At 40.9% G+C, this 24088-nt stretch overlaps 1 protein-coding gene across 1 annotated transcript in view; it reads right to left on the reverse strand.

Moving 5' to 3' along the window:
• Positions 1-24088, reverse strand: part of SLC9A4 (solute carrier family 9 member A4) — a 64987-nt gene that overhangs the window by 14406 nt on the left and 26493 nt on the right. Inside the window, exons 3-8 of the mRNA XM_047067594.1 lie at positions 17362-17621; positions 15968-16185; positions 12808-13010; positions 12108-12194; positions 8775-8845; positions 4599-4760 (exon numbers count right to left, since the gene is read on the reverse strand). Of these exons, the coding sequence (XP_046923550.1) occupies positions 4599-4760; positions 8775-8845; positions 12108-12194; positions 12808-13010; positions 15968-16185; positions 17362-17621 (1001 nt within the window). The remainder of the gene's footprint in view (positions 1-4598; positions 4761-8774; positions 8846-12107; positions 12195-12807; positions 13011-15967; positions 16186-17361; positions 17622-24088) is intronic.

Raw genomic sequence — 24088 nt, forward strand, 5'->3', positions numbered from 1 at the left:
TCAATCCGCTGGCAGGAATTTCTAAAAAATGTTTCAGCGAATAAATAATGTATGTTCACTATAGAAAGTAAGAACAAAAAAGAGAAAACTAAGGAAAATTAAATCTGTCTTTTAATACTATCCCTTCCATTAATATCTTGGTATAAAACCTTACAGACTATTGATTTCTTTTTCGTTCCTTACCGCAGCTCTTCTCAGTGCATAAGGGCGCTGAGATGCCACTATCACCATGCAGAGGTCTTAGGATAATTGATCATGAAGATAAGTCGTTATTGGTTTCAATACAAGCCACTTTTAAAGTATTTTTTCCCAAACGTTAGTAGCAATAGAGCCATAAATAGCAAGGACATTTTGCAAGTAAGTATTTTGGTACACTTTGTAAGTACATTTTGTAAGAACATTTTAAAAGTACAATTGGTAAAATGTCTTTAAGGACTTGGATACCAGATATCACAGTATGCCAGAATTTATTTAGCAATACTATTTGTAGACTGACTAATGCCCTTTCTACAAAATCCTTGAAATCAGAGTTTCTGTATCTCAGAGCTGCAAATGTCAACACTATTGATATTCGGTTACCACCCTTGGTGATCTAAACAGTCTTATCAGGGCATTTCAACCTGTTTAAAAGTCCTTGAAATAAAATCTATTCTGATTGAGGTACACCTACACATTCCCACAATCTGAGCACATTCTTTTGTTATAATGGAAGCAATCTCTTGCCAAGCAGAAACAACAGCTAATCAAAAAGTTACATTCCTATGTTCATAATGAGATTCACAACCAACTAGGAAAAAGTCATAAGATGGTCAAATTAAATTTGAGATAGCAGGAGATCTAACTTGGCACTCTCCCCGGTTTGTAATTGCCCACTTTGGGAAAGACCAGACTTAATTAAGGTCCATTCAGGCTGTTGGCTGGATGTGTAATACAGGTATCCCAAAACCACTATCTTTCATTGACCCACACTGGGAAGTTACAGATATGAAATTATACAGAGGAATTATTAATTTAGGCAAGGGGATACCTGGAGTTTTCTACATGCCACTCATTAGCAAAATCATCCCTGAAATGATCTTATTATGAGCACAGGAAAGGAACAATTCTTAGAAAAACAGAATGTTAATAATCTCTAGATCAAATAAGTTAAATTATAAGCTGAAAGACTTGTCACTGGAACATTTATTCATTATCCATAAAGGAAATTTCCATCACCTTAAATGAAAGCCCCGTGGTAATTTCATAGCTATTGAATCAAACTGGGAAAATCTGAACCTAAGTGTATTTCAATAAAAGCTTCATAATTCTCTTAACTTTTAAGTTTATTTATTTATTTTGAGAAAGAGTGTATGTGCACATGCAGGAGAGGGGCAGAGAGAGAGAGAGAGAGGGAGAGCGAGAATCCCAGGCAGACTCTACGCTCAGCTTGGAGTCTGACACGGGGCTAAATCCCATGACCATGAGATCACGATGTGGGTCAAAATCAAAGAGTTGGATGCTCAACCAACTGAGCCACCCAGGCACCCTTCTCTTAACTTTTCTAAATCAGATGCTATAATAATGTAAAAAGAGGCTTCAGTTCTAAACACAGCAATATAGATATGAACTCGTAGATGTTCTTATTCATGCCATAATATGAATTCGTAAAAGATCAAATATTATCCCTGATTCATTTGTAAGAACCCATTCTCTTGTGATAGCTTTACACGTGAAATCCATGAGAAACATATGCTAAGGTGACTGGAGAATGTGCCCACTGATCAACTAATGGCACCTAACTGCTCTTCTCTAGTGTGGGTTCCTTGTGTCTTTGTAGAAAGGTCACGAAGATGACCAACATTTAGAATGAGTGAAGAGTGGCACAGAAGAGGGCCCAGCTCTGCACAACACTATGTTCCATTATGGAGGTGAAAATGGCACCATTATTGTCATCCCAGAATCTTTGGTATAAGAATGCAGAAATGCAAACCTACACCTGTCAACGTGTGATCGATTCAAAAATCCTTAAACTACAATAAATTAATTTGTGCTTTTTTGCAAACGACATGTTAGAATTATTTGGGAGTTTTTAAGTGTGATGTTTTGAAGTTGTACAGTTGTAGTTTGTTATGCCTATAAATGTATATACTTTAATATCTCTTTAATATTGACCACATATTTTTGAAAGCTTTGACACTTCCAAGAGGTTGAGCCTTTATCGTCTGATATTTCTAAAAGCTTACCACTCCTTGGTAAAACAAGGTGCCTTGTATTGAAGCCAATAATCCCAGTACATACTCTACCTATCCCATGGGGTTGTTTTGAGGGTCAAATAACATAATGCACGTAAAAGTAAGGGCATTTCGTAGAGTTAACACCATCTGCACCATGCTATTGACGGTTTCTGGTGGCGGTGTTCTCCTGAAGACTTTGCAAAGCTAAACCTCTTGTAGAACAATTGCTTCAACTTCTAAAGACACAAATGTATCTGCATTTTGTTGTTATCGTCTCATACAGAATAATAAAAAGTGAGCTGGGTACACACTTCTTTTTCCTATTATTGTACGAAGGTTTGTTTTGAAGAAATTGGCTGCTTTGATCTCAGGAGAGGAATTCCTTCTGCTTGATGTCGTCCAGATTTCTGATGAGATCAAATAAATGCGATTTAAATACAGTTTAACTTGCATTAAATATCAGTTAAAAGAATCTCCTCTCCTACCCTAGTTTACTAACTGGTTTGGGCTACAGGAGGAAAAAAAAAGTCTCTAACTTATAAGTCTCTCTTACTAATCTTGAATCAGTGTCTAAAAAATAAGTGGCTCAACAGACAGGATCCCTCCCAATAAAACTGGCTTGAAAACTGTCTTGAGGTTAGAAACAGGGGCAATTGCTTGCAACCGGTGCAGTGTAATACAGAGATTCAAAATATGGTTTAACACATGATAGATTGCATTTGAGATAAGTGTCCCTACATTCTTAGACCGAGAGCTCACATAACTAGTAAGCAAACCAACTGAGGAAGTTCCTAATGGTCTAAAGCACCTGAACTTATCCAGGCCTCCTGCAATGCATTAACTCCCATTAGAGCAAGCCAAATGCCTAGAGACCAGAGGGTCACCTCTTATACTCTCATAGCTTCCTAGATTTTATGATTACGTGTTTGTAAGGCCTTTAAAAGAAAAAAAGTTTATTTATTTTGAGAGAGAGAGCAAGCACACTCAGGGGAGGGGCAGAGAGCAAGACGGACAGAGGACCCTAAGCAAGGCTGCCAAGAGATGTCATGACCTGTCAAATCATGACCTGGGCCCAAATCAAGAATCGGATGCTTAACCAACTGAGCTACCCAGGTGGCCCAGACCTTTTTTTATTAATGCCATGACCCTGCTAGGGTATGAGCTCCGTGACGTGTTTGTTTTACAGTCCCTGGCCCATAATAAGTGCCCAAGGAACAGGTTTGGGCCTAAGGTGACGCCAAAAATGTTCAGTCAAGTTAAGTAGGATTCAAATGCAATCATTTAGAAAACAAAGGTCAATGCAAAGAAGAAAAAAGCCATGATGAATTAAATATCAGCACTTTAAATAAAGACAGAATCAATATTCCTGATTTTTTCCTCTGCCTTAGGCTCTAATATGGCTCCGCATGGCATTGCCGATAAATATTGTTAGCCCACTGCCGTTTTAATATCAGAAGTTTCCTTAAAGCAAGCCATGCAGTGGGCAGCACCGAAACCAACCAACCAACCACAAAAAGAGTCTCACTGAGAAATAAGGCAGAAAGCTTTCTGTTCATACCAAGATGCCCTCTAGGATGCTACTTTAGATTTTTTCCAGGCCATGGAAGAAAGGTGAGAGTGTTTCTGATTCATTAGCAAGTAAGGGATGTGAGATAACACTCAGGCATGAGTGAAAATTTTATTGCTACCTGTTCTTCACCTGCTTTTCAAACATGAAGATACAGTTGAAGCTCACGATCAAGTGACTTTACCTACAGAAGATGACAGAATGCAGGTGTTCCTTATCTTAAATATGTTGTGAGTAGTTTACTCAATTCATAAACTGCTTCTTGGAAGAAACCTGGAGATCCTTGACGGGGTGGGGGAGGGTGGTAAATTTAAGTAGCCCACCAACCACCACACCTCTGGTTTCCACCACTCATCCCCGAATCCCAGCTAGCGTCACAAGGTGCTGACCAGGTCTCTCCTCATACGAGGATGGAAGAGAAATGACTTATGGGAGAAATGCATATAATTTTTACTATAGGATTAGCAGAATCAAAAGAACAGCGGCTAAAGGGTAGCAATTAATCAAGAAGAGAAAGAAAGAGTCTTGTAAACCATGCCATAATTCTGTAAGTTCACTTGCCCCTCCTTCCCAAAGAAAGGTGTCATACAACTGTCGCACACAACTTTTGCTAGAAAGTACTTTTCAAAAACTGGGTGACGTAGGTTGAGCGTGGGCCAGACTACAAGCTGCCAAGACTCAGGTCATCCTTTTTTCACAATTCCTTTCTTTCAATTTCTGCCTCTCTGATCCTAGTATCATCTCTCAGCTGAACAATGAATGTGTGCCCTTGGAATTCTGACATGTAAAGTCCAGATCAAAGGGCATATAGAACTTACTGGCACGGTACGGAAAAGGCTGTGGTACTGAGGATCCCAGTTTCTACCATCTCAATAGCTTGCTTCATTTCCAGCTTCTTGTACAAAGAGACAATGCTTGATTTGGGCTGGTTCTTTCGGATTAGGATTTTCCGTAAGTATCTGTGATCAAACTTCTTAAACCTAAAAACAAAGACCAAGTTTGACAATCTTTGATCTCTGTATGTGTTATGGAAGTATATATTTTTCTTAAAACAGACTAACTGTATTCTGAACTCGAAGACAGGGCTGAGAATTCAGTCTTTGGATACATTAAAAAAAATCATAGAATATATATATATATGTACATATATATATTTTTTTAAGTATTTTTTTAAGTATATATATATATATATATTTTTTTTTTTTAAGGAAGAATAGCCTACTGGCCTGAATACATTGAAAATCAACTAAACAAAAGGAGGGGACAAGCTGCAATCAGGGCAGAAAAGTATGCATAAGTGGGGAGCGGGGGAGGCCCAGCCCAGCCCAGCTCCAATTGTAAAAGAAGAAATGAGGGGTTGAGGCTTTTGAACAAATGTTTCATTCTAATAGCCTCCTAACAGTGGCAGCTGCTCTTACAGTAATACTGGCCTATTCAACCAGAACCCAATAAATTTAAATGGCCTGGTAGTTACAGTAGTTTTGCCCATTATGCTGCAGATCATTTTGAATCCTGATAATTAAGGAGGGGCTGGGGGGAGACCCCACATCTATCCTGACAGTCTGAATGATGGAGAATCTGAATAGGCTAGGCGCTGATGGCCGCCGACTATTGTAGCAAACCTCTGGCTGGCCCATTAGACTGAGCTGCACGTATGCATATGGTGCCTTCAGAGTTGGCCATTTGTTTGGGGTAGACATTGTCAACACTTCCAATCATTTTACATTCAAAGAGTAATTTGTCTGCCTGCTTTATTTTCTGGAAGGGAACATAACTCCCTGAGCTGCTGGCTTATTATCTGGTGATTGGTTTCCTGGTCTGTGAGGCGGATGGATGCTTTATCACTCAAGTCTCCTCCGGGGTTAGCAGGCTGTGATACCTTATGATCTGTGTTTAGCTCGTGCCTGCTCTTGCTCCAAATGGGTCAAACCCTCAGCCTTCTTCACAAGAGGCTGTTGTTCCTATTTATTGCTCAATCTACCGACATTGCTCCCCACCCATCAGGACTTCTCTGACACTCTTCACACTGAGCTCACCTTGACCTTTACTGTTCAATGCTAGTTGGTGCTGTTGCCCTTGCCTTACTTGCCCCATGGCTTCTCCTGATGTGCCACGGGGTCATTTCCTCTGTGCCTTCCACTTCCTGATTCACACATGCTTCCCTTCCAGCCTCCCTAAAGACTTCTTCCAAATCTCTTCCTCTTCCTTACCTGCTCCAGAGGAATGGAAACTTCTCAGAGTCCTGTCCTCAGCTTCCCCTCTTCACACCCATGTCGTTACCTCACCTAGCTATTATTTAATTAAACATTCTTCTATAGTCTATACATTTAACCATGGCATTGTTAGTCCCCTAGACTCGCTATCTGGAAATCTGAAAGTCATTCTTATTGCCTCTTTCCTAGCCCTCCTGGTTATATCCATAGCCAGTCACCATTTCCACCTCAGAAATATTTCAGTGCTCTTTCTGCTAATTCCTCATCCTTATGATTCTGAAAGCTCTATGGTTCATTGAAATCAGAAGAGGTCCTAAAGCCAGACCTGAATTCAATCAAGGTTCCACTGTAGAATAGGTTAGTTGATCTCTTGGAGTTGGTTTCTTTATCTTCAAGGAGAAAAATGGCGCTAACTCAGGAGATTCAGGATGTCAAGTAAGATACCATATATGAAACAGATAGCACAGTACCTGAGGCTTATTTTATGCTTGCAAGATGAAACTCTTACATCCATGTGAACATCCCTTACAGGTCTCCCTCCCCACAGTATCTGTTCAAACCCAGCTTCCATATCTCTGTTGTTGTTTGCCTCCCCAAAGCCAAGTATGGTCATGTTATTCTCATATTTAAAAGCCTTTTGACCTGACTATTAAAGGTCAAATAGAATTTTATAGGATTAATGGCTCTCTAGGACTCCTTAGCATTGTGCCACAGAAGCGTACATCTGCCTTTCCAAGCTCTTGTCTTACCATGTTCCTTTCTCGGACTGTGTCAAAACCATGCTATGCTCTTTGTTGCCTTTACATTTGGAAATACTCTGCTGTTACTGCTATTGCTTGGCATTTTTTCCATTCTTCTTTGCCTGTAGAACACCTCATTTATTTTCAAAATGCACTCTTGTTTCTGTATTATAGTAGTTCCGTGCATTTACCTCCATTATAGTGTTTCTTATACAGATCATCAGTATCTGTTGGAGCTCTTTCTCTCTTTGTTCCCCCAGGATCCTGTCTACCAAATTGTGAGGATCTTGAGTGCATTGGGTGTATCTTACTGCTCTCAATATCTGCCTTGGGGTCTAGAAAATTTGGTACCGATTTGGCTAAATAGAATAATATTAAATGATTTTTCACTGGAAGAACTATAGGATTTAAACTTAAAAAATCCATGACCTAGGTTCTAGATTGGTGAACATTCCCATAACTTAAGTTCTATTTTAACACTAGGAGGACTGCTAAAACTATAGTTTTTATCTCATAAAGAAAGCCCACTCAGAATGCAAACTGGTGCAGCCACTGTGGAAAACAGCATGGAGGTTCCTTTAAAAGTTAAAAATAGAACTATGCTCTGATCGCAGAATTGCACTAACTTACCCCCAAAACACAAAAACACTAATTCAAAGGGATACATGAACCCTGGTTTATAGCAGCATTATTTGCAATAGTCAAACTATAGAAGCAGCCCCAGTGTCTATCGAATGATGAATGGATAAAGAAGATGTGGCATATATACGTGTATATATAATGGAATATTCATCCGCCATAAAAAAGAAAGAAATCTTTCCATTTGAAACAACATCGATGGAGCTAGAGAGTATAATGCTAAGCGAAATAAAAAAGAGAAAAACAAATATCCTATGATTTCCCTCATATGTGGAATTTAAGAAACAAAACAAATGAGCAAAGGAAAAAAAAGAGAGAGACAAACCAAGAGACTCTTAACTATAGAGAACTAACAGATGGTTACCAGAGGGGTGGGGGGGGGGGGGATGGGCGAAATTGGTGATGGTCATTAAAGAGTATACTTGTTGTGATGAGCACAGGGTATTATTGTATGGAAGTGTTGAAATCACTATATTGTGCACCTGAAACTAATAATAACACTATATGCTAACTAACTGGAATTAAAATTAAAAAGTAGATTAACCACACACACACACACACACACACCCCCAATAAATAAATAAATAAATAAATAAATAAATAAATAAAATGTAAAAAGCCCACCCATAAGCTCCCAGTTTCTCATGTAGGTGCCACTACTCCTTGACAGCCAGAACTTTCAAGGTCTAGTTTCTCTTGGAATCACCAACATTAATATGTTGGCAATCCCTAGAAAGAAGACATCTACCATTCGGTTAATTCAACTACTGCTAACTCCTACATTTGCTAAATAGCTATGTTTAACTTACAAACTCTTATCTTCCTTATCCTGAGTGAAATTCTCCTCGGGACCACAGAAGAAATATGCTGTAGACTAAATCCGGGGAGAGAATGTGTTCTGAAATGTGAGATGGTGGCAGAGGAGAAGGACATTTAACATTCTTACGGAATCATACGTGGAAAGGACCCTTGAAGGTCTTCCTCCACAACCTCCCTCCCCAGGGGAGGACTCTCCTTCCCAGGATCCTGACGATTCACCAAGCTCCCTTTATAGCCTTATGAAGTCATGGTTGAGCTTCTCTTCTCACTGGGGAACTTCTTGTTTTAAACTTAGATTCGACTTGTCTCCTTTCAGTCTGAAAGTTGTTCTCTAGTCTAGTTCTGACACAGCCTCGGCTAAGTCAGCAGCCCCTTCCCCCTGAGTGCTCTCCTTTTTACAGGCTGGGCATTCCCAGTGCTCCCACCTGCCCCTTCCGTGCCATCACTCCCAGGCCCTTCATATTCTTGGTCCCGTTCCTCTGGATTCTTTCTAGTCAACTGCTCAGTTTTCAGTGTAACGTTTTGAGGTTCCCCAGGCCACAAATAATCCTTCCTAAGTCAGTGAAACTGTCGGCCTCCTTACTTGTCTCTCACTTGGTAGTGGCTCCAGTGCCCACACACATCTTCAATTCCAGCTTTCAGGTGATCCATCAGCTGCCAAGCCAAATACAGGAAAATGATTGCTAGTGAAACGTTAACCCTAAAAGACACACAAGGAAAGCTAATACACTTCGGAAAACAAAGGAGGCTTTAATTTCATGGAGTGTAGCCTCTTTTCTATCACCCCATTCATGTAACTGAAACTTATAGTGCCTTCCATCGTAATTCAACTGAGTTTCAGGATTCACAGATCCCGTCGATAAGCTCCTTAATAATGTGCCTAACTTTCAGTGAAAACAGAATACCTGCCATTTGCTTTGAATAATATTTTTCTAGAATGATTTAGAAAATGTCTCATTACTGAAATCACATGAATGTCATAACTAATTGTTCCTTTTAATTTCACCGCAAACATTGTCAGTATCCAATTTATAGTTTCTGAAAACATAATTCTACAGATATCCTATAATAATAAAAATAATAATAATAATAATATATAACAACAAAATTTATCTATCTGCCTCATTTTTACCTGATTATTTTGTCTTAGTATTTATATTTCACCATGCAAGCCAATTGTACTAAATTTGCTTTACCCAAATTGCTTATAGGAATTTCATAAAAAAAAAAAACAATGATAATCTCTTCAAAACTTATGAATTAGTCTTTATAATTTAAATTTGCAATCAATGAAATTTTGCTGACTTCTAAAATTTGTTTTGCAAAGTACATTAAAATACTAAATTAATTCTGAAATACTTAATTGATGTACTCTCAACCAATAATTGTAACTTTATTTGAGAAAAAATAAGAAAAGAGGGAATATCTATGTTCTATTGTCTTAGGTATGCTATTTAATTTCTAAAAATAACGAACAGAGGGGATAAAGACAGAAACAAAAATCTTCAGTCAAGTTAAATCACTTCTTATTTTAAAACACTCACTCCCTATCCCTTCTGTCGAGTATTTTCAAATGGTCTTGAAAATTTTGGGTCTAGATTTGGATGACTTTGGTCATAAAATTCAGGGCTGATTTTGAAAGGCTTCATCAGTTTCTCCAGCATTAGAACCATGAACTTTCAGGGATAAAAGAAACCTAAAGATTATCTGGGTCAATAATCCCCTAAAAGCCTGAATCTCCTGTTCAGCAGCTATGCCAAGAGTTCCCAGTCATTGTTTGTACACATCCATTTCACCTTTGGGTACGCCATAGCTATTTCCAGAATGCTCTTCATTAACTGAGCTGAAGTCTCTTTCCTTCTGTCTTCCATGTATTCGCTCTCATTTTTATTCCCTGGAGCCATACAAAATGGCATCCCTCCAACATTGTGTTGAACTTAAACCAACAGGTAGAAGCCGTGCCCAACTTCATTTTCATCTTTGTCAGGGTTGAATGTTTTCACTGAAAACTGCCACTAGGCTGTTCCTGCAGAAGTAGTAGAAGCCTTTACCCTTTCGTAATTAAAAATTCCGAAAGAGCAGAGGATCCCATATTCCATTGGAACAATTATTTCAGAAGTACATAGGACAATTCATAATATTAGTCACCATGATAATTTTTTGAGGTGTCACTTTGGCAAGGCTTGTCCCCAAGTATTATTAACAGTAATCTAGATGTTGGTGTAACAATATTTAGTAGATATGATTAAAGTCCTTAATCAGTTATCTAAAAGTGAGGAAAACTATCCTAGATGATCTGGGTGGGTCTAATTTGCTCAGTTTTAAGGCCCGAAGAGTAGAGCTGAAGCTTCTCCGATTAAGAACATTCACAACTGCATAGCAGTTGTGGCTCATGCCTGAGGGTTCTGGTCTACCCTCCTTGAAGGCTTGTCCTACAGATTCTGTACTTGCCTAGTGAGCCAATTCCTTACAACAAAGCTCTTAACATCTATACCTATATCTATATCTATATCTATATCTATATCTATATTTATATCTATATCTATGTATATGTGTATGTATATTGATATCTATATCTATATAATCTATCTACATCTACATCTATATGTATGTGTATATGTATATGTATATGTATATGTATATGTATATGTATATGTATATCTATCTCCTACTGGTTCTGCTTCCCTATTGAAACCGGACAGAAACACTGCTAACTTGGATGAAAAGGGACAGAGAAAAGACAAAATGAAAGGGGATGGTTGGAACCCAACATTCTGCAGGCAAGAAACAAGCTGATCAAAGGAATGAGCTGAAAACATAGGCTATAGGCTATAGGGTGGAAGCTGAGAACCCAAAGAGTGGAACCCAGATTGGACTTCTAATCTGCTGGAACAGAGGTTGTTCCTAGCCCTTGAAACCAAGTGGACTTAGAAATTTGGATATGAATCCTTTTTCCCTTTAATTGCCCCCTTTTTTTGAAAAGGAATATCTATAACCATTACCCTGTGAGTGCTCAACCAGTGTATTTTGGGAGCAGACAACTTGTTTCTCGAGTTCCACAGGTTTGGCATTAAAGAGGAGCTGTGCTTCCGGATGGATTATACCCAGAGGATCACTCCTCTTCCCTCATTTAGATGACTGGGATGCTGAGATTTGGGGCTTTTGAACTGATAAAATTTAGATGAGATTGTGGCCTTTGAGTTGACACTATAATGGGTTGAGACTTTGGGGATGTCAGGATAGAGTTCATGTATTTTGCATGTGGAATAGATGTGAATCTTTGAGGGGCAGCAGATGTGATAGGCAGAATAATGGTTCCCAAAGATGTCCATGTTCTAATCCCCAGAACCTGTGAATATGTTAGTTTATATGCAAAGAAAAATTAAGATAGTAGGTGGATTAAGGGTTGCTAACCTTAAGACAGAAAGAATATCATAAATTATCCACATGGGCCTAATACAATCATAAAGGTCTTTAATGTGGGCATGGAAGGCAGAAAAGTCAGTATCAGAGTGATGCAGCATGAGAAAAGACCTGACCGGCCATTGCTAGTTTTGAAGATGGAAGGAGTCCACGAGCCAAGGAATGCTAGAAGCCTCTAGAAGCTGGAAGATGCAAGAAAACAGATTCTTGCCTAGGACCTCCAGAAAGACATGCAGCCCTGTAACATCTTGATTTTAGCCTACTGAGACCATTTTGAACTTGTGATCTCCAGAACTATAATAACTTTGTGGGTTTTTTTTAAGCCACTAAATTTATGGTAATTTCCTACAGCAGCAATCAGAAACTAGCACAAGCAAGGAAAGAGGCTATGTTCAGTGACATGGACACAACACTGCACCAAAGCTCTAGATTACTTCTACCAGTGGCAAAGGAAAACATCCTATTAAGTTGCTAATTATGATAGAAAACTTACGCGAATATGAAGCTCTTCGTTGATGGATTCTTTTTTATTGGTCTTTTTAACATCCAGGTACCTGACCAGTGGGCCAATTGTAATTCCCTAGATCACAAATGGCAAAACAAACAATATTATTGTAGTGAAGATTCTCATTAAAGAGAGCAAATCTATTAGCAAAACTATTAGAGCTTCTAATGTTCATATCTTTGTTTTGTACTACCTGCTACTAGATAAATGCTCTACTGTTTACTTTAATTATTATTTAATTAGTTCTGATTTAATTTTTTCAGTGAAGCAATGAAAAAAAGCAATGAAAATGGGCATTGCTTTAAAACAGGAATTTAGTGCCATCCCTTAAAATAACCTCTCGCTAGTTTACTCAGAGATATCTCCACCTAAAACAAAAACTTGTACTATCTAGTACTAATTGGAATCTTGTTTTCAGCAAAACACAGTAGAATAACTATCATTTGCCCGTTACCCAGGAATATTTTGATTAATATGTTTTATTGATTAAAAAGAAACATATTTTAGAGGTTAAAAGATGAACAAACATGATCTAGAAATATTTAAGAATTTAGCTGGAGTAATTGAGCACATGCTGAAAAATTAGACAGAGTGTCCCTTTTTTGGGACACTATACTATTACTATACTAATTTAATGCATAATCCTGAAAGAATCTACTTATTTAAAATATGAAAGAAGTCTACTGACCTGAATAAATACAGTAAAATATATAACTACAAGAGTAGCAGTGACAAACATTTTCTTCCTAGGAAAAAGAGACAGAGGCAGCAAAAATGCAAGTGAAAAACTTCCAGCTCCTCGGACACCACTGTAGAAAATTATGCACTGGTCCTTGATGGAGAAGGGGAAAGTCCGAAACTGGTTACTGACATAGAAGAGAGCAAATACGCCTAGAAAGGGAGAAATATATATTAGAGCAGAAGGTTATGAATACGTAGATATTCAGTACTAGGGAACCCAAGTCTTGCGCGTGCGCCCACAAAACAAGGCAACCTAATTCCATCATACTCATGACTGTCCATCCCAAATAGAATATCTTACAAAAGTTTTCACTTTTTGAGTAGTTGTGAACAATAGTGCTTCAGATTGTTACTTTCCTACCTTGTGCGTGTGTGTGTGTGTGTGTGTGTGTGTGTGTGTGTTTAACGAAATAAAATCTTGATACTTTTTCATATAAGAAATATCATATATTTTCTAATCTATACTCATAGATTTTGCTCTGCCTTTCAAAACTAGGTAAAGCAAGGGTATTGTTTTGGGGACAGAAACATTTTTATCATCTCGTGTTCTCAATGAGTAACCAAAGGAGGTGTATAATTTTAAACATAAGAAGACTCTCTTAGTGATTGTGGTCTCTTCCGGGTAAGCAAAACTTTTGTGGTTGGTTTGGTTCTTCCTGAGGTTCAGTGCAAACAAGAAAGTTGGCAAGGGCTCAAAGGGCGGTTCTCACTGTCATTAAGTGGAAGGTGGAGGATGGCAGAGCTTGTTTAAAACACAGAGGTGTTTTCTACCACACTGACTTTCCATCCCCTTGTGGCCACATGTCCTAGCTTACCACCAACACAGCGCTTCCTGGTGGGAAAGGTCCCTTCACTAAAGCTCTGGCTAAAGAGGTTTTACTGTGGAACAAAGCTCTCGGTATCCTCCCATGACTTCTAATCACACATGCCTCACAGCAAGCAAAACTTTTTGAATTTTTTTAAAAAATTCGTTCATTATTTGAGAGAGAGAATGAGCAGGGGAAGGGCTGGGGGGGGGGCAGGGGCGAAGGGGAGAGAGAGAATCCCAAGCAGCCTCCTTGCTGTCAGCATGGAGCCCAACAGGGGCTCAGACTCACGAACCCTGAGATCATGACCAGAGCCGAAATCAAGAGTCAGACGCTTAAGTGACTGAGCCACCCAGGTGCCCCGCAGCAAGCAACCTGTGATACCCAGCACATGGACAGTGTGAGACACAGTAGAATTTAACATCTTTCACTGTGTTTTGTTTGTCCGGGCTCCTCCACAGACTTACTAGTCATGTGACCTTGGCTAAGGTTCTTATCTTTTGATGTGCTGAGTCTCTTTATCTGCTCAATGGAGGTAATGGTAGTATTCCTCTCAGAAGGTAGATGGAAGATTTAGATAAATTTACTATCTCTAAACCATAGAAAACAGGGACTTACAATGTTATAAGCCTTCCTGAGTGTGAACTACTATTAGCCACAAGGAGTCAGGCTGGGATGCTGGGAGGGGGAACTAGGTTCTGACAGCTGGCTTTGTCCCTCACTGTGTCATGGCCAAGTCAGCCATTCTCTCGCTGACTCTTCCACCAGCTAGAACATGAAGGAATTGGGTTGGATTGTCACCAACGGCCAACAATATTGAGGTATCCATAATATTAACACTCTCTCAGATGGTTTATATTCCTGTAGGCTGGGCTGAAGCTTGGTGGTGTTCCTTCTCTTGACATTAGAGAGTATTAGAGTATTAGAACTGAAGGGAACTCAAGAAATTTGTTCATGCCTACCATTTTGTGGCTGAGGAGGAAGAATTTGGAGCAGTTAAATGTCCATCCAAGGTCAAATAGCTAGTTAGTAACAGTGCCATGATTTGATTTGAAATTATAAGTTTACCTAATTACATAACATAGTTTTCTTAATTCTTTCTCCCCTGGCACCCTATCAGGCATATATATTCAGAGTAAGTTTCATGACTATTTTAATATTTCTGCATTCTTGTTATTCTTTCCTAGATTCTAAAACCCACTTGGGATTAATTTAAAATTGGTATGTTCAAGGTAAGTTCTCAGTCATTTCCCATAATTTATCTTTCATTATAATTGGTTTGAAAATGTTAGTCAAAGCCAATTAAGAAAATGCTTCAAATCCTGGTCAAAATCATTTTAAAATCAAACTGCTTCTAATCAAAAGGCAGCACATATAATGTGGTCCCGTACTTAATGTTCTTGCTAGCCCCAGAAACATGAATGTTCAAGGTAAATAAGTAGCCTTTGGTCAAGATATCTCATTTTGGGGGGCACCTGGGTGGCTCAGTTGGTTAAGCATCTCATTTTGGCTCAGGTCATGATCTCACGGGTAGTGAGTTCGAGCCCCACATCAGGCTCCACACTGACAGCATAGAGACTGCTTGGGATTCTCTCCCTCCCCCTTTTTCTCTGCCTCTCCCCACTCATGCTTTCTTTCTCTCTCAAAATAAATAAATAAACTTAAAAAAAGATATCTCATTTTTTAAAATTAGGCATATTTCATAGGGGTGATGCCAGTTACATGATAGAGTTGCCTTCATTAGTTAAAGTAAGCACTTTTAAAAATAAAGATTTACTTTCTGATCCTTGCGTTTTTCTACATCAAACACAACCTTCAACCAAAACCACCTGTATTATTTAGGGGAAGGTTTCCTAACAGTACCTGCCTTCCATAAAATACACTTAGTGAGATCTCACTTTTCCTGTAATAAAAGTGTAAATGCTCACAGTTTATAATCTATATCTGATTGAAGGTGCAAGAGGGGAAAATTGACAAAGCGGTGAAGAGCAAGGGAGGAATTCATTGAGTTATATTTAAACGTGTAGATGCGAAAGTTCTCTCCTCAAATAAGCAAGAAAAACAAACTCCTTGCTCCAGCCTTGCTGCAGTGCACAACCTTATCAGCCACTAATTGCTCTAAACTGATTGAGGGAGCAAACAGACACCATTCCAGGTCCCTACCAGGTGCCTATACTCCCTTAACCAGTAAAACCAGTTCGCTTCACCTCACTCCTTAGGCCATTAAACTGCATAAAGGAAGAAGAGAAATAAACAAAAAGCAGCAGGCAGGAGCCCCTTGGGGGCCCTACTGTCTCTTACTAATGGCTCTCCAGATCTGGCAGAAGACCAGGGTGAAACAGATGAAGGCCCAGTTCCACTCGTGGTTCTTTCCAACGGTGGATACGCCCATGAAGATGAAGATCAGGGTCTCGCTGACGCTGCTCAGCATCTTCATGAAATACTTGATGGTCGTGTAGGACGTCTGAGACACGTTTTCCTCTACATACTTCTTCATTGTTACCGCGCAGGCCGTGATCCTGCAGAAGGAGCAGAGTCTTAGGAGCAGCCACAAGATTTTGCCCCTCCACGAATAACTCCCTACTGGCAATGCCACAGATACACTCTTCCCGTTTTTACCCAGAGAAAGCATCTTCTCCATTCCCCTTTCTGGGTGCATTTTCCCCATGGGGTTTTCTTTCTTACTCTTCTCCCTCCCCAAGGGGCTTGTGCAAGTGGAGGGTGTTGGGGAAGGTGGGCGTGGCACGACTTCCTCACAAGAACACGGCATCAACCATGCACCAACCCGAAGCAGAACTGTTTCTGGTATAAGAAATGATCCAGCGAGGCTCTCGTTTCCTCCACCTGAGCAACGTTTCTTACAAGAATTTAATGAGAAATTTTTCATTTAAAATGTTTTTGTTCTAGAGCCACTGAGAAGTCCGGGGTGGGCGGCAGTTGGGGGCGGGAGAGGAGATACAACTTTGCCTTGTCTAAGTAGTAGGTGGGACAATAGTGAATCTAGATTTTACACTATTATATTTAATTGAAATAGATATTTCTATACACTAAAATTAAATATTTCTGCCTGAGTAGCTGGGTATGAGGATAATGCCATAGAGAAAACAACATGACCAGACGTGGCGAGCCAAGTTAAGAAGCCTCATTCCGAGATCTACGGAAGGATAAACATTTACAAATATTTTCATTAGGAAAAAGAAATCTGGACTTCTGGTCTTATCCCATCTACCTAGTTTCATTCCACACTGATAAGTCCTGGAGCTGTGGTGTGATTTAAGGGAAATAGCAGAAGGCAGAGCTCAGGAATGACAGTCCTTCATGGCATGCTTCCCTCTACCCTTTAAAATAATGAATTTTTCAAGGAAAAAAAAAAAGAACTATTGAAATAAGACTTTAACCTTGAACTTCTAGTTCTTCCCTGGATCAGCTCTTCTGAGCCTTTGAAATTGACCTTATAATTGCCATGCTCTGCTATGCTAAGGTAATTCAGGAAAAGAGCAAGTACAAATGCTCAGAGAACATATTTGTTTGGCAAAGGACCTGAATCCGATTGTACAAAAGCTAAAAAAGCCTGAATCCAGCAATACCTTTAAGGATTGGTGCCCAAAGCCCTGCCTTTTCAGATGCAAGTGCACACAGTGTGGTCCTAAATTCTCTTTTATTGCTGTGAGAGTTGGTCCTTGGTTTATACTCACGCCAGGATGCCAGAGAGGTAGAGTGTCTCGGCGGCTAAGTAAGACAGGTAGCTGAACATGAAGACGATGAGTGGTTCGATTGCAGAGATATTCTGAGTGAAACGTGTGATAAACGCAGAAATGAACCCAAAAATGACGCCAAAAAAGACTCCCCCAACCCCCACAATAACGAATCGGGCACATCCAGCCAAAATGTCGACAGGCTCAATGTCTTCAAATTTATGCATCTTTGTGAAGGCAATTAATATATTGTATAAGACCTAGGCAGAAAGAAAATTAAAGAAAAGAAACAAATTAGAAATGAGAAATACTTGACACAGATTCTTAACTTCGTGTCTACTTAAATAACACATAGCAATGAGTTACACAGCCGTGAATATCAACAGGGCTAAAAGCTAACTTTTAAATGTATTCCAAATAATTTAAATGTATTCGGTGACACTGGATAATTGTCTAACACAGCTTTCAATCACTGAACACACACTCTGTGCCAGTCTCTTCGCTCAACACTCTGTGTCAGTTACCAGTTTATTCCCTCCCCGCTCCGAGGGCACCTTTCTATACGGGCTCTGTTACAAACAATGGAATTCCTTCAGCAAAATTTCTTTCTCCTTTCAAGAGAGCACCATGTCACAGGTTTCTCAGTAGAGGGCGCTGAAGGGACCCTGCGGGAGGTAGGAGCTTCCAGCAACTTCCGGTGGGAGGGGCAAGAGTCTGTCATGTGACTGGGAGGACTTCCTATGTGTCCTGTCGGGGCTAAAGGGCATGGAAGCGGTTCCTCTGTCATCTTACACCGCTGGCTGAAGACAATCTGGCCTGGCCCTCCTGCGGCATGGCTGTGGTCACGGGTCCGTGTGAGCAGCCCTCTGTCTGTAAACCCTCTCCCGGACCCCTGTCCACACAGCCTGCTCCTCTGACCTCCCTGTGCCCCGGCCTGAGCCCAGCTCGCACTGCATGCCGTGCGCCACCCACTGCTGATGCCTGCTCCCTGCCTGCCCTCCGGATGGTGACTTGTTGTTTGCCCAGCAGCTCCATACCACCTCCTCTGGCGAAACCAGCCAGCTTCTCTGCTGCCCAGTGGCCCATCCACACCTTCCCCGGTGAGAACTGAACCCCTTCCGAGTCTGTCCTTCTTTAGGGGAGCCATCCCTCAGTCCTAGCATGCCAGGGAGCGTCCCCTTATATCTTACAGCTATTCCTTTATTAGCGTTAACATGTTGATATTAAAATCTCTGTTTAACCTACTGTGTGGTTTCTATTTCTCAGTCGGGCCTCACCTGCTACACTTTCCGTACATGGCGTCTCACTGAATCCTCCAAAGGACTTGAGCCCCCATGTGATACACGCTTCCAATTTGCCTGCTAGGTCTCTACTCACGTCAACACTTATTTGAAATTACAGTGATCTAGGGATCACTAATTCATGTATTTGACAGCCCAGAAGTTAGACTGAGCTTCTGAAAAGAGGCGGCTGCCACACAGTTAATGAGACACACAGAACAGGTAAAGTAAGATCTCTGCAGAAAACGAAGGTCTTTGAGACTATCAGGCCCTGAAGAGTCCTGATAAACCATAGCACCTACCTATACTAGAAAAAAAAAAATATATATGTATATCAGAGCAGGAGCAGAAGCTATAACTCAAGGAAACAGGGTCAGTGATTATATTCTGTGTGCAGAATCACAGGAGTGGGCAGTCCCTCAGTCTATATCCCATTCATTTCCCCAGCTCACACTCTGTTCTCGCCTGACCTCTGGAATGATCCCCCACTCTGCAAATTGCAAGACTTGCCCAAGCCTGTGCCTTCCGCTTCACTCTGACCTGTCCATCCCCCCAATTGGTCTTGGTCTGTCCTTACTGAAACACTCAGCGTCCTTCAAGGTTCCCCGACAGCTTTTGCATTCTGGCTTTGGCTTCACCCACAGGGCTTACCAGAACTCCTGGCTGCTTTGTGTACACGCTGACCCCCCTGCCCATGGTCTTCAATCTGCCGTTCCTTCCCCAGCCCTTTTCCCAGTCCTGGCCCTTCCAGGTCTGCTTTGCCCCCCACCCCAGTGACATCACCTTTATGATAAAAGATTGTTATCTGACAGAGATGGGCAATGAAGAAGCCTAGGCTGGCTTCTTGTTAGGTTCACAATCATAAACCATCAAGGTATATTTAAAGCAAAGCACATTTAAAGCAAAAAAATGTGTGCCGTTTTTTTTCTAAGGAGTGCCTCACATTTGTTTGAATGAGGTCATTCTCCAGTAGCAGAAACAGAACGAGCGGCTGGACTATAATGAGTATCTCTGTCCATGGGCACCCTAGGGTCGCCATGTAAACTGTTAATACATTTTGTTGTCCATTTCTGTGTGGAGATAAAACATCTTATCCAGATTTACTTGATAGTATATGTCAATTATATCTCAATAAAGTTGGAAGGAGAAAGAAAAAAAATGGGATCGACAAACAGGTTTTTTTAAATTTTTTTTTTAACGTTTATTTATTTTTGAGAGAGAGAGAGACAGAGCATGAACAGGGGAGGGGCAGAGAGAGAGGGGGACACAGAAGCTGAAACAGGCTCCAGGCTCTGAGCTGTCAGCACAGAGCCCGACGCGGGGGCTCGAACTCACAGACCGTGAGATCATGACCTGAGCTGAAGTCGGACGCTTAACCGACCAAGCCACCCAGGCGCCCCGACAAACAGGTTTTAAATTTCGGTTGGTATATCTGAAAACTTTTGCAGCAGAATTGTTTAAAAATGTATGGCCTGTGGGGCACCTGGGTGGCTCAGTCGGTTAAGCATCCGACTCGGTTTTTGGCTCAGGTCATGATTTCACGGTTCATGGGTTTCGGCCCTGAGTCGGGCTCTGCAATAGCAGCACAGAGCCTGCTTGGGATTCTCTCTCTCTCCCTCTCTCTCTGCCCCTCCCCTGTTTGCATACATGCTCTCTCTTTCAAAATGGTGTAGACACTATTCTTCTCTGGAGTCCAGTTGTTAACAAGTAATTTCTCCTACTTTTATACTTAAGTGTATTTCTTGAGATAAGAGGTAGGAGTTGGGGCAGGAGCCAGTGACACCTGGGGTAGGGTGGGTCCTTATGCCCATATCACGTCCTTTCCTGGCAGTCTATAAAATGTACCATTGTACTACATCTCTGAATGATGAATTGGTGTTCTTTATCTAAGAAGAGTTTAATTATTCCATTCTTTCAAGTTTTACATATTTAGCTGATTACTGCGATAACTATGGGCATTCCACAGAACACCACACAACTTGCTTACGCTGTAACCAGTACTTAAATACTGTTCTCTGGATGCTGCCCATCCCCCCTTCCAGGTCCCCTCCCCTGGCAAAAAAAAAAAAAAAAAAAAACACACACACACAGGGTGCACCTCATTGGGCCAAGTGTGGAGAGATTCCTTCCTACAATGATACCTCAGATCTTACTCCCAGCCTACTTCTCTTGGAAATCCATTCCATTCTTCCTTAACCTGGTTTGGATCCTTGGGTGTCAAATATAGCTGTTCACTGGGAAAATGCTCTTGTCTGGCCCTACTTTTTCCCTGTAGAATCTCTGGACTTGAATTTCCTTTCTGAACCACAGACTGTGTATTACCTTCTTTAAGATAAGAGGGTTTTGCTACAAGATATTGCAGGAGTGGTGACTTTTCACATTTAGTCTTTGTATACTGAGTTATGAAGAAGGAGAGTTAAACAGAAAAAAATCAATTCAAAAGATAATAAACGGAAAAAACCCACAAGTAGTTCTCTGTTTTTTCTGGAAATTTGTGAGTTGAAAGCTGAAAGTCATTTGTTGTTTTGGGGTTTTCCTAATAATGGGTCTTAAAATATGATGGTACTTCTGTGTATAAGGAATTCTCATGCACTCTGCCATTTTACAGCCTCCAATTTTGTTCCATTTAATCTTCCCTTAAAGATCCTTTTGGACCTTTTTTTTTTTTTTTTTTTTTTTGACTCTTTTATACTGCCCTGATGTTACGGAAATGACAATGGGTTGTGTGGTTTCCTGTTCCTGCATGGCCCTCACAGCTGTGAGCACTTACCTTTAAATAGAAATTTCAGCCTCGACATCCTCTAGCCCTGGGAACAATAATACCTTTAATAAAGAGAATTTCAAGAAGAACACAATATTATCCAGTACAGAATTGCTTTTGGCTTTGGAATGTGAGTTGGCAGAGAGGACAGTCCTCAAAGTAGCTCTGTCGTCACTAATCCTCACATAGGGTGCTAGATATAGCACTAATGGACTTTGTTGAATGGGGACAAGGGACACGAGGAGGGTGTGCAGTGTCCCCTCTGCTCACAGGTTCACAGGCACCTTCCCTTCCCAGTACAGCTTTGACACATCCCCCCGAGTAAGAGTTTTCTAGAGTGGCTGCACCAAAATACCACAAGCTTGGATGGCTTCCGTCAACAGAAACTTATTCTGTTGAATAAGATTAAGTGCCCTGGAGGCCAGAAGTCTGCCGTCAAGGTGTTGACAGGGCCACACTCCTTGTCAAGGCTCTAGGAGAGGATATGTCTTTGCTTCTTCTTGGTTTCTGGTGGGTTGTGGCAAGCCTCGGTGTTCCTTGACTTGTGGAAACACCATTCCAGTCTCTGCCATTGTCTACCTATGGCCTTCCCTTCTCCTCCATGCCTTCACATTGTCTTCTTACAAGGAGACTTGTCACTGGACTTAGGGCCTCCTTTAGCCCAGTGTAGCTCATCTTTACTAATTGTATCTGCAAAGAACTATTTCCAGATAAGATCCCATCTTGGGATTCTGGGTGGAACATGAATTTTGGGGGGGCACTATTCAATCCAGTACAGCTTCTATAAGCAAAATGACCTTCCAATGAAATTAACTTGTATTATGGACTAGCAGATTTTCATTGTAAATCTCTCAGGGTGCAACTTCATTTTGAATTTCATGAGGTCCTAATCTGTGGCCTGTCTTCTCTTGATCCACTCTATTTCTTTAGAGAGCTTAGGGCACACGTTTTCAGGGTCTGGATTAGTTCCTGCCTTTTAATGCAATTAGTAGCCAGTAACCGACAAGCTTGCTTAGATATTGGAGTGTGGGCAGATTATAAATAGGCTTGCTTCCTCTCCCAAAGAGATGCTTCTAGTGTATCATCTGCTAGAAGAGAAGAAGATGGGGAAGGTGAAAGAGAAGAAGCAAAAAGCTTGGTGCAAATTGGCTCAAGCAAGGACACACATACCCACCACGAGCCCTGTACATCTCTGCAATTAGGAAAGGAATTGCCTTAAAAAGAGAGAGGGAGAGTCTTGCTCAAATTTCAAACCAGATTTGCTTAAGAATATGCATGCTGCTGGGGCACCTGGGTAGTGCAGTCAGTTAAGCATCTGACTCTTGATCTCAGCTCAGGTCATGATCTCGAGGTTTGTTAGTTCGAGCCTCACATCGGGCTCTGCACTGATGGTGCAGAGCCTACTTGGGGTTCTCTCTCTCTTTCTCTCTGCCCCTCCCCCACTTGTGCATGTGCACTTTCTCTCTCTCTGTCTCAAAATAAATAAATAAACTTAAAAAAAAAGAATATGCATGCTGATGTGCAGAAATTTTAGAAAACATAAAAGTTCAGAGGAAAATCCCCACAAACCCAGTCCTTCCCAGAGAAAGCCACTCTAAATATTACATATATATATTATAGTGTATATGTAAATATATTTATAAATACATATGTAAATGTGTAACATTATATAAACACACATGTATATATCCTTTCTAATCCTGCTTGTCTGTCTGCCTATCTATTTATCTATCATCTGTCTATCCATCCAACCATCTGTCCATCCATCCATCCATCCATCCATCGTCTATCTATCTGCCTGGCATCTACCATCTACTTCTCTATTTTGGGCAGTCAGGACCCCTCAGGTGTCCGACTTCAGGGAATGAAACTGAGCAACCAGCCGCTGTACCTTGATTTCCCCTGCTGCCCTTAGCCAAGGACCTGGCGTGGCAGGGCACTGTGGCAGACCTAATCTTGGAAGGTGCAGGATTCCTCTGATGGGTGTTCTTAGCCCTGAAGACTCCCGCTGGGCTTGATAAACTCTCTCAGAAATACAGTCAGACATTCCCACCCAGTTTCCTGGGGTCATTCTGCACGGTGGTCTGAGGCTCCCTGTCTCTCCGAGCTCCGTCCCCATCTTCTCTTACGGGAGTTTCCCCTATAAATCTTTTGTGCATCTAATGCCCTTTGAATGTCCGGTACGTGGCTGACCTGGACAATGTCTAGCGATCTGTTTGTGTAACCACCATGTTTTTACCAAACAGTTATAACATTGGTCTCTTTTATTTAAGCAAAGGGAAGCCAGGTTCTAAGAAAAATCCTGGCTGAGTGAAAGAAAATTGTAACTTAAGTTCTCAAAATGCATGCAAAAGAAGCTTAGTGGTTGTATCCCAACTCAGTGAGTTTATTTAGTCCAGCTTTACCTTCTGTTTGACCTTGGAGCAACCCACGTGCAGGTCCTAGAAGCCCTGCATGTTGCACTTTGGAGATGTGTTCACATCCCAAGAAGTGGAGCCCAGATGAGGACCCAGACATTCCACAAGGCCCCAAAAAGGCAGGTTTGAATGAGTGTTAGTGGGACTTGGGAGTTGATTTGACTCTCAAATCCAGAGGAAACACGGGGGATATGATTAAGACTCAAAGATTTGCATGTTGTTGCCACAAACAAAACTCCTCTGCATAGCTCTCCAGGTTATAAGTAGCT

The sequence above is a fragment of the Lynx rufus genome, unplaced genomic scaffold (genome assembly GCF_022079265.1).
Source record: "Lynx rufus isolate CCGP_SWC_20201006 ecotype Redwood Valley unplaced genomic scaffold, mLynRuf1.p SCAF_8, whole genome shotgun sequence".
Lineage (NCBI taxonomy): Eukaryota > Metazoa > Chordata > Mammalia > Carnivora > Felidae > Lynx > Lynx rufus.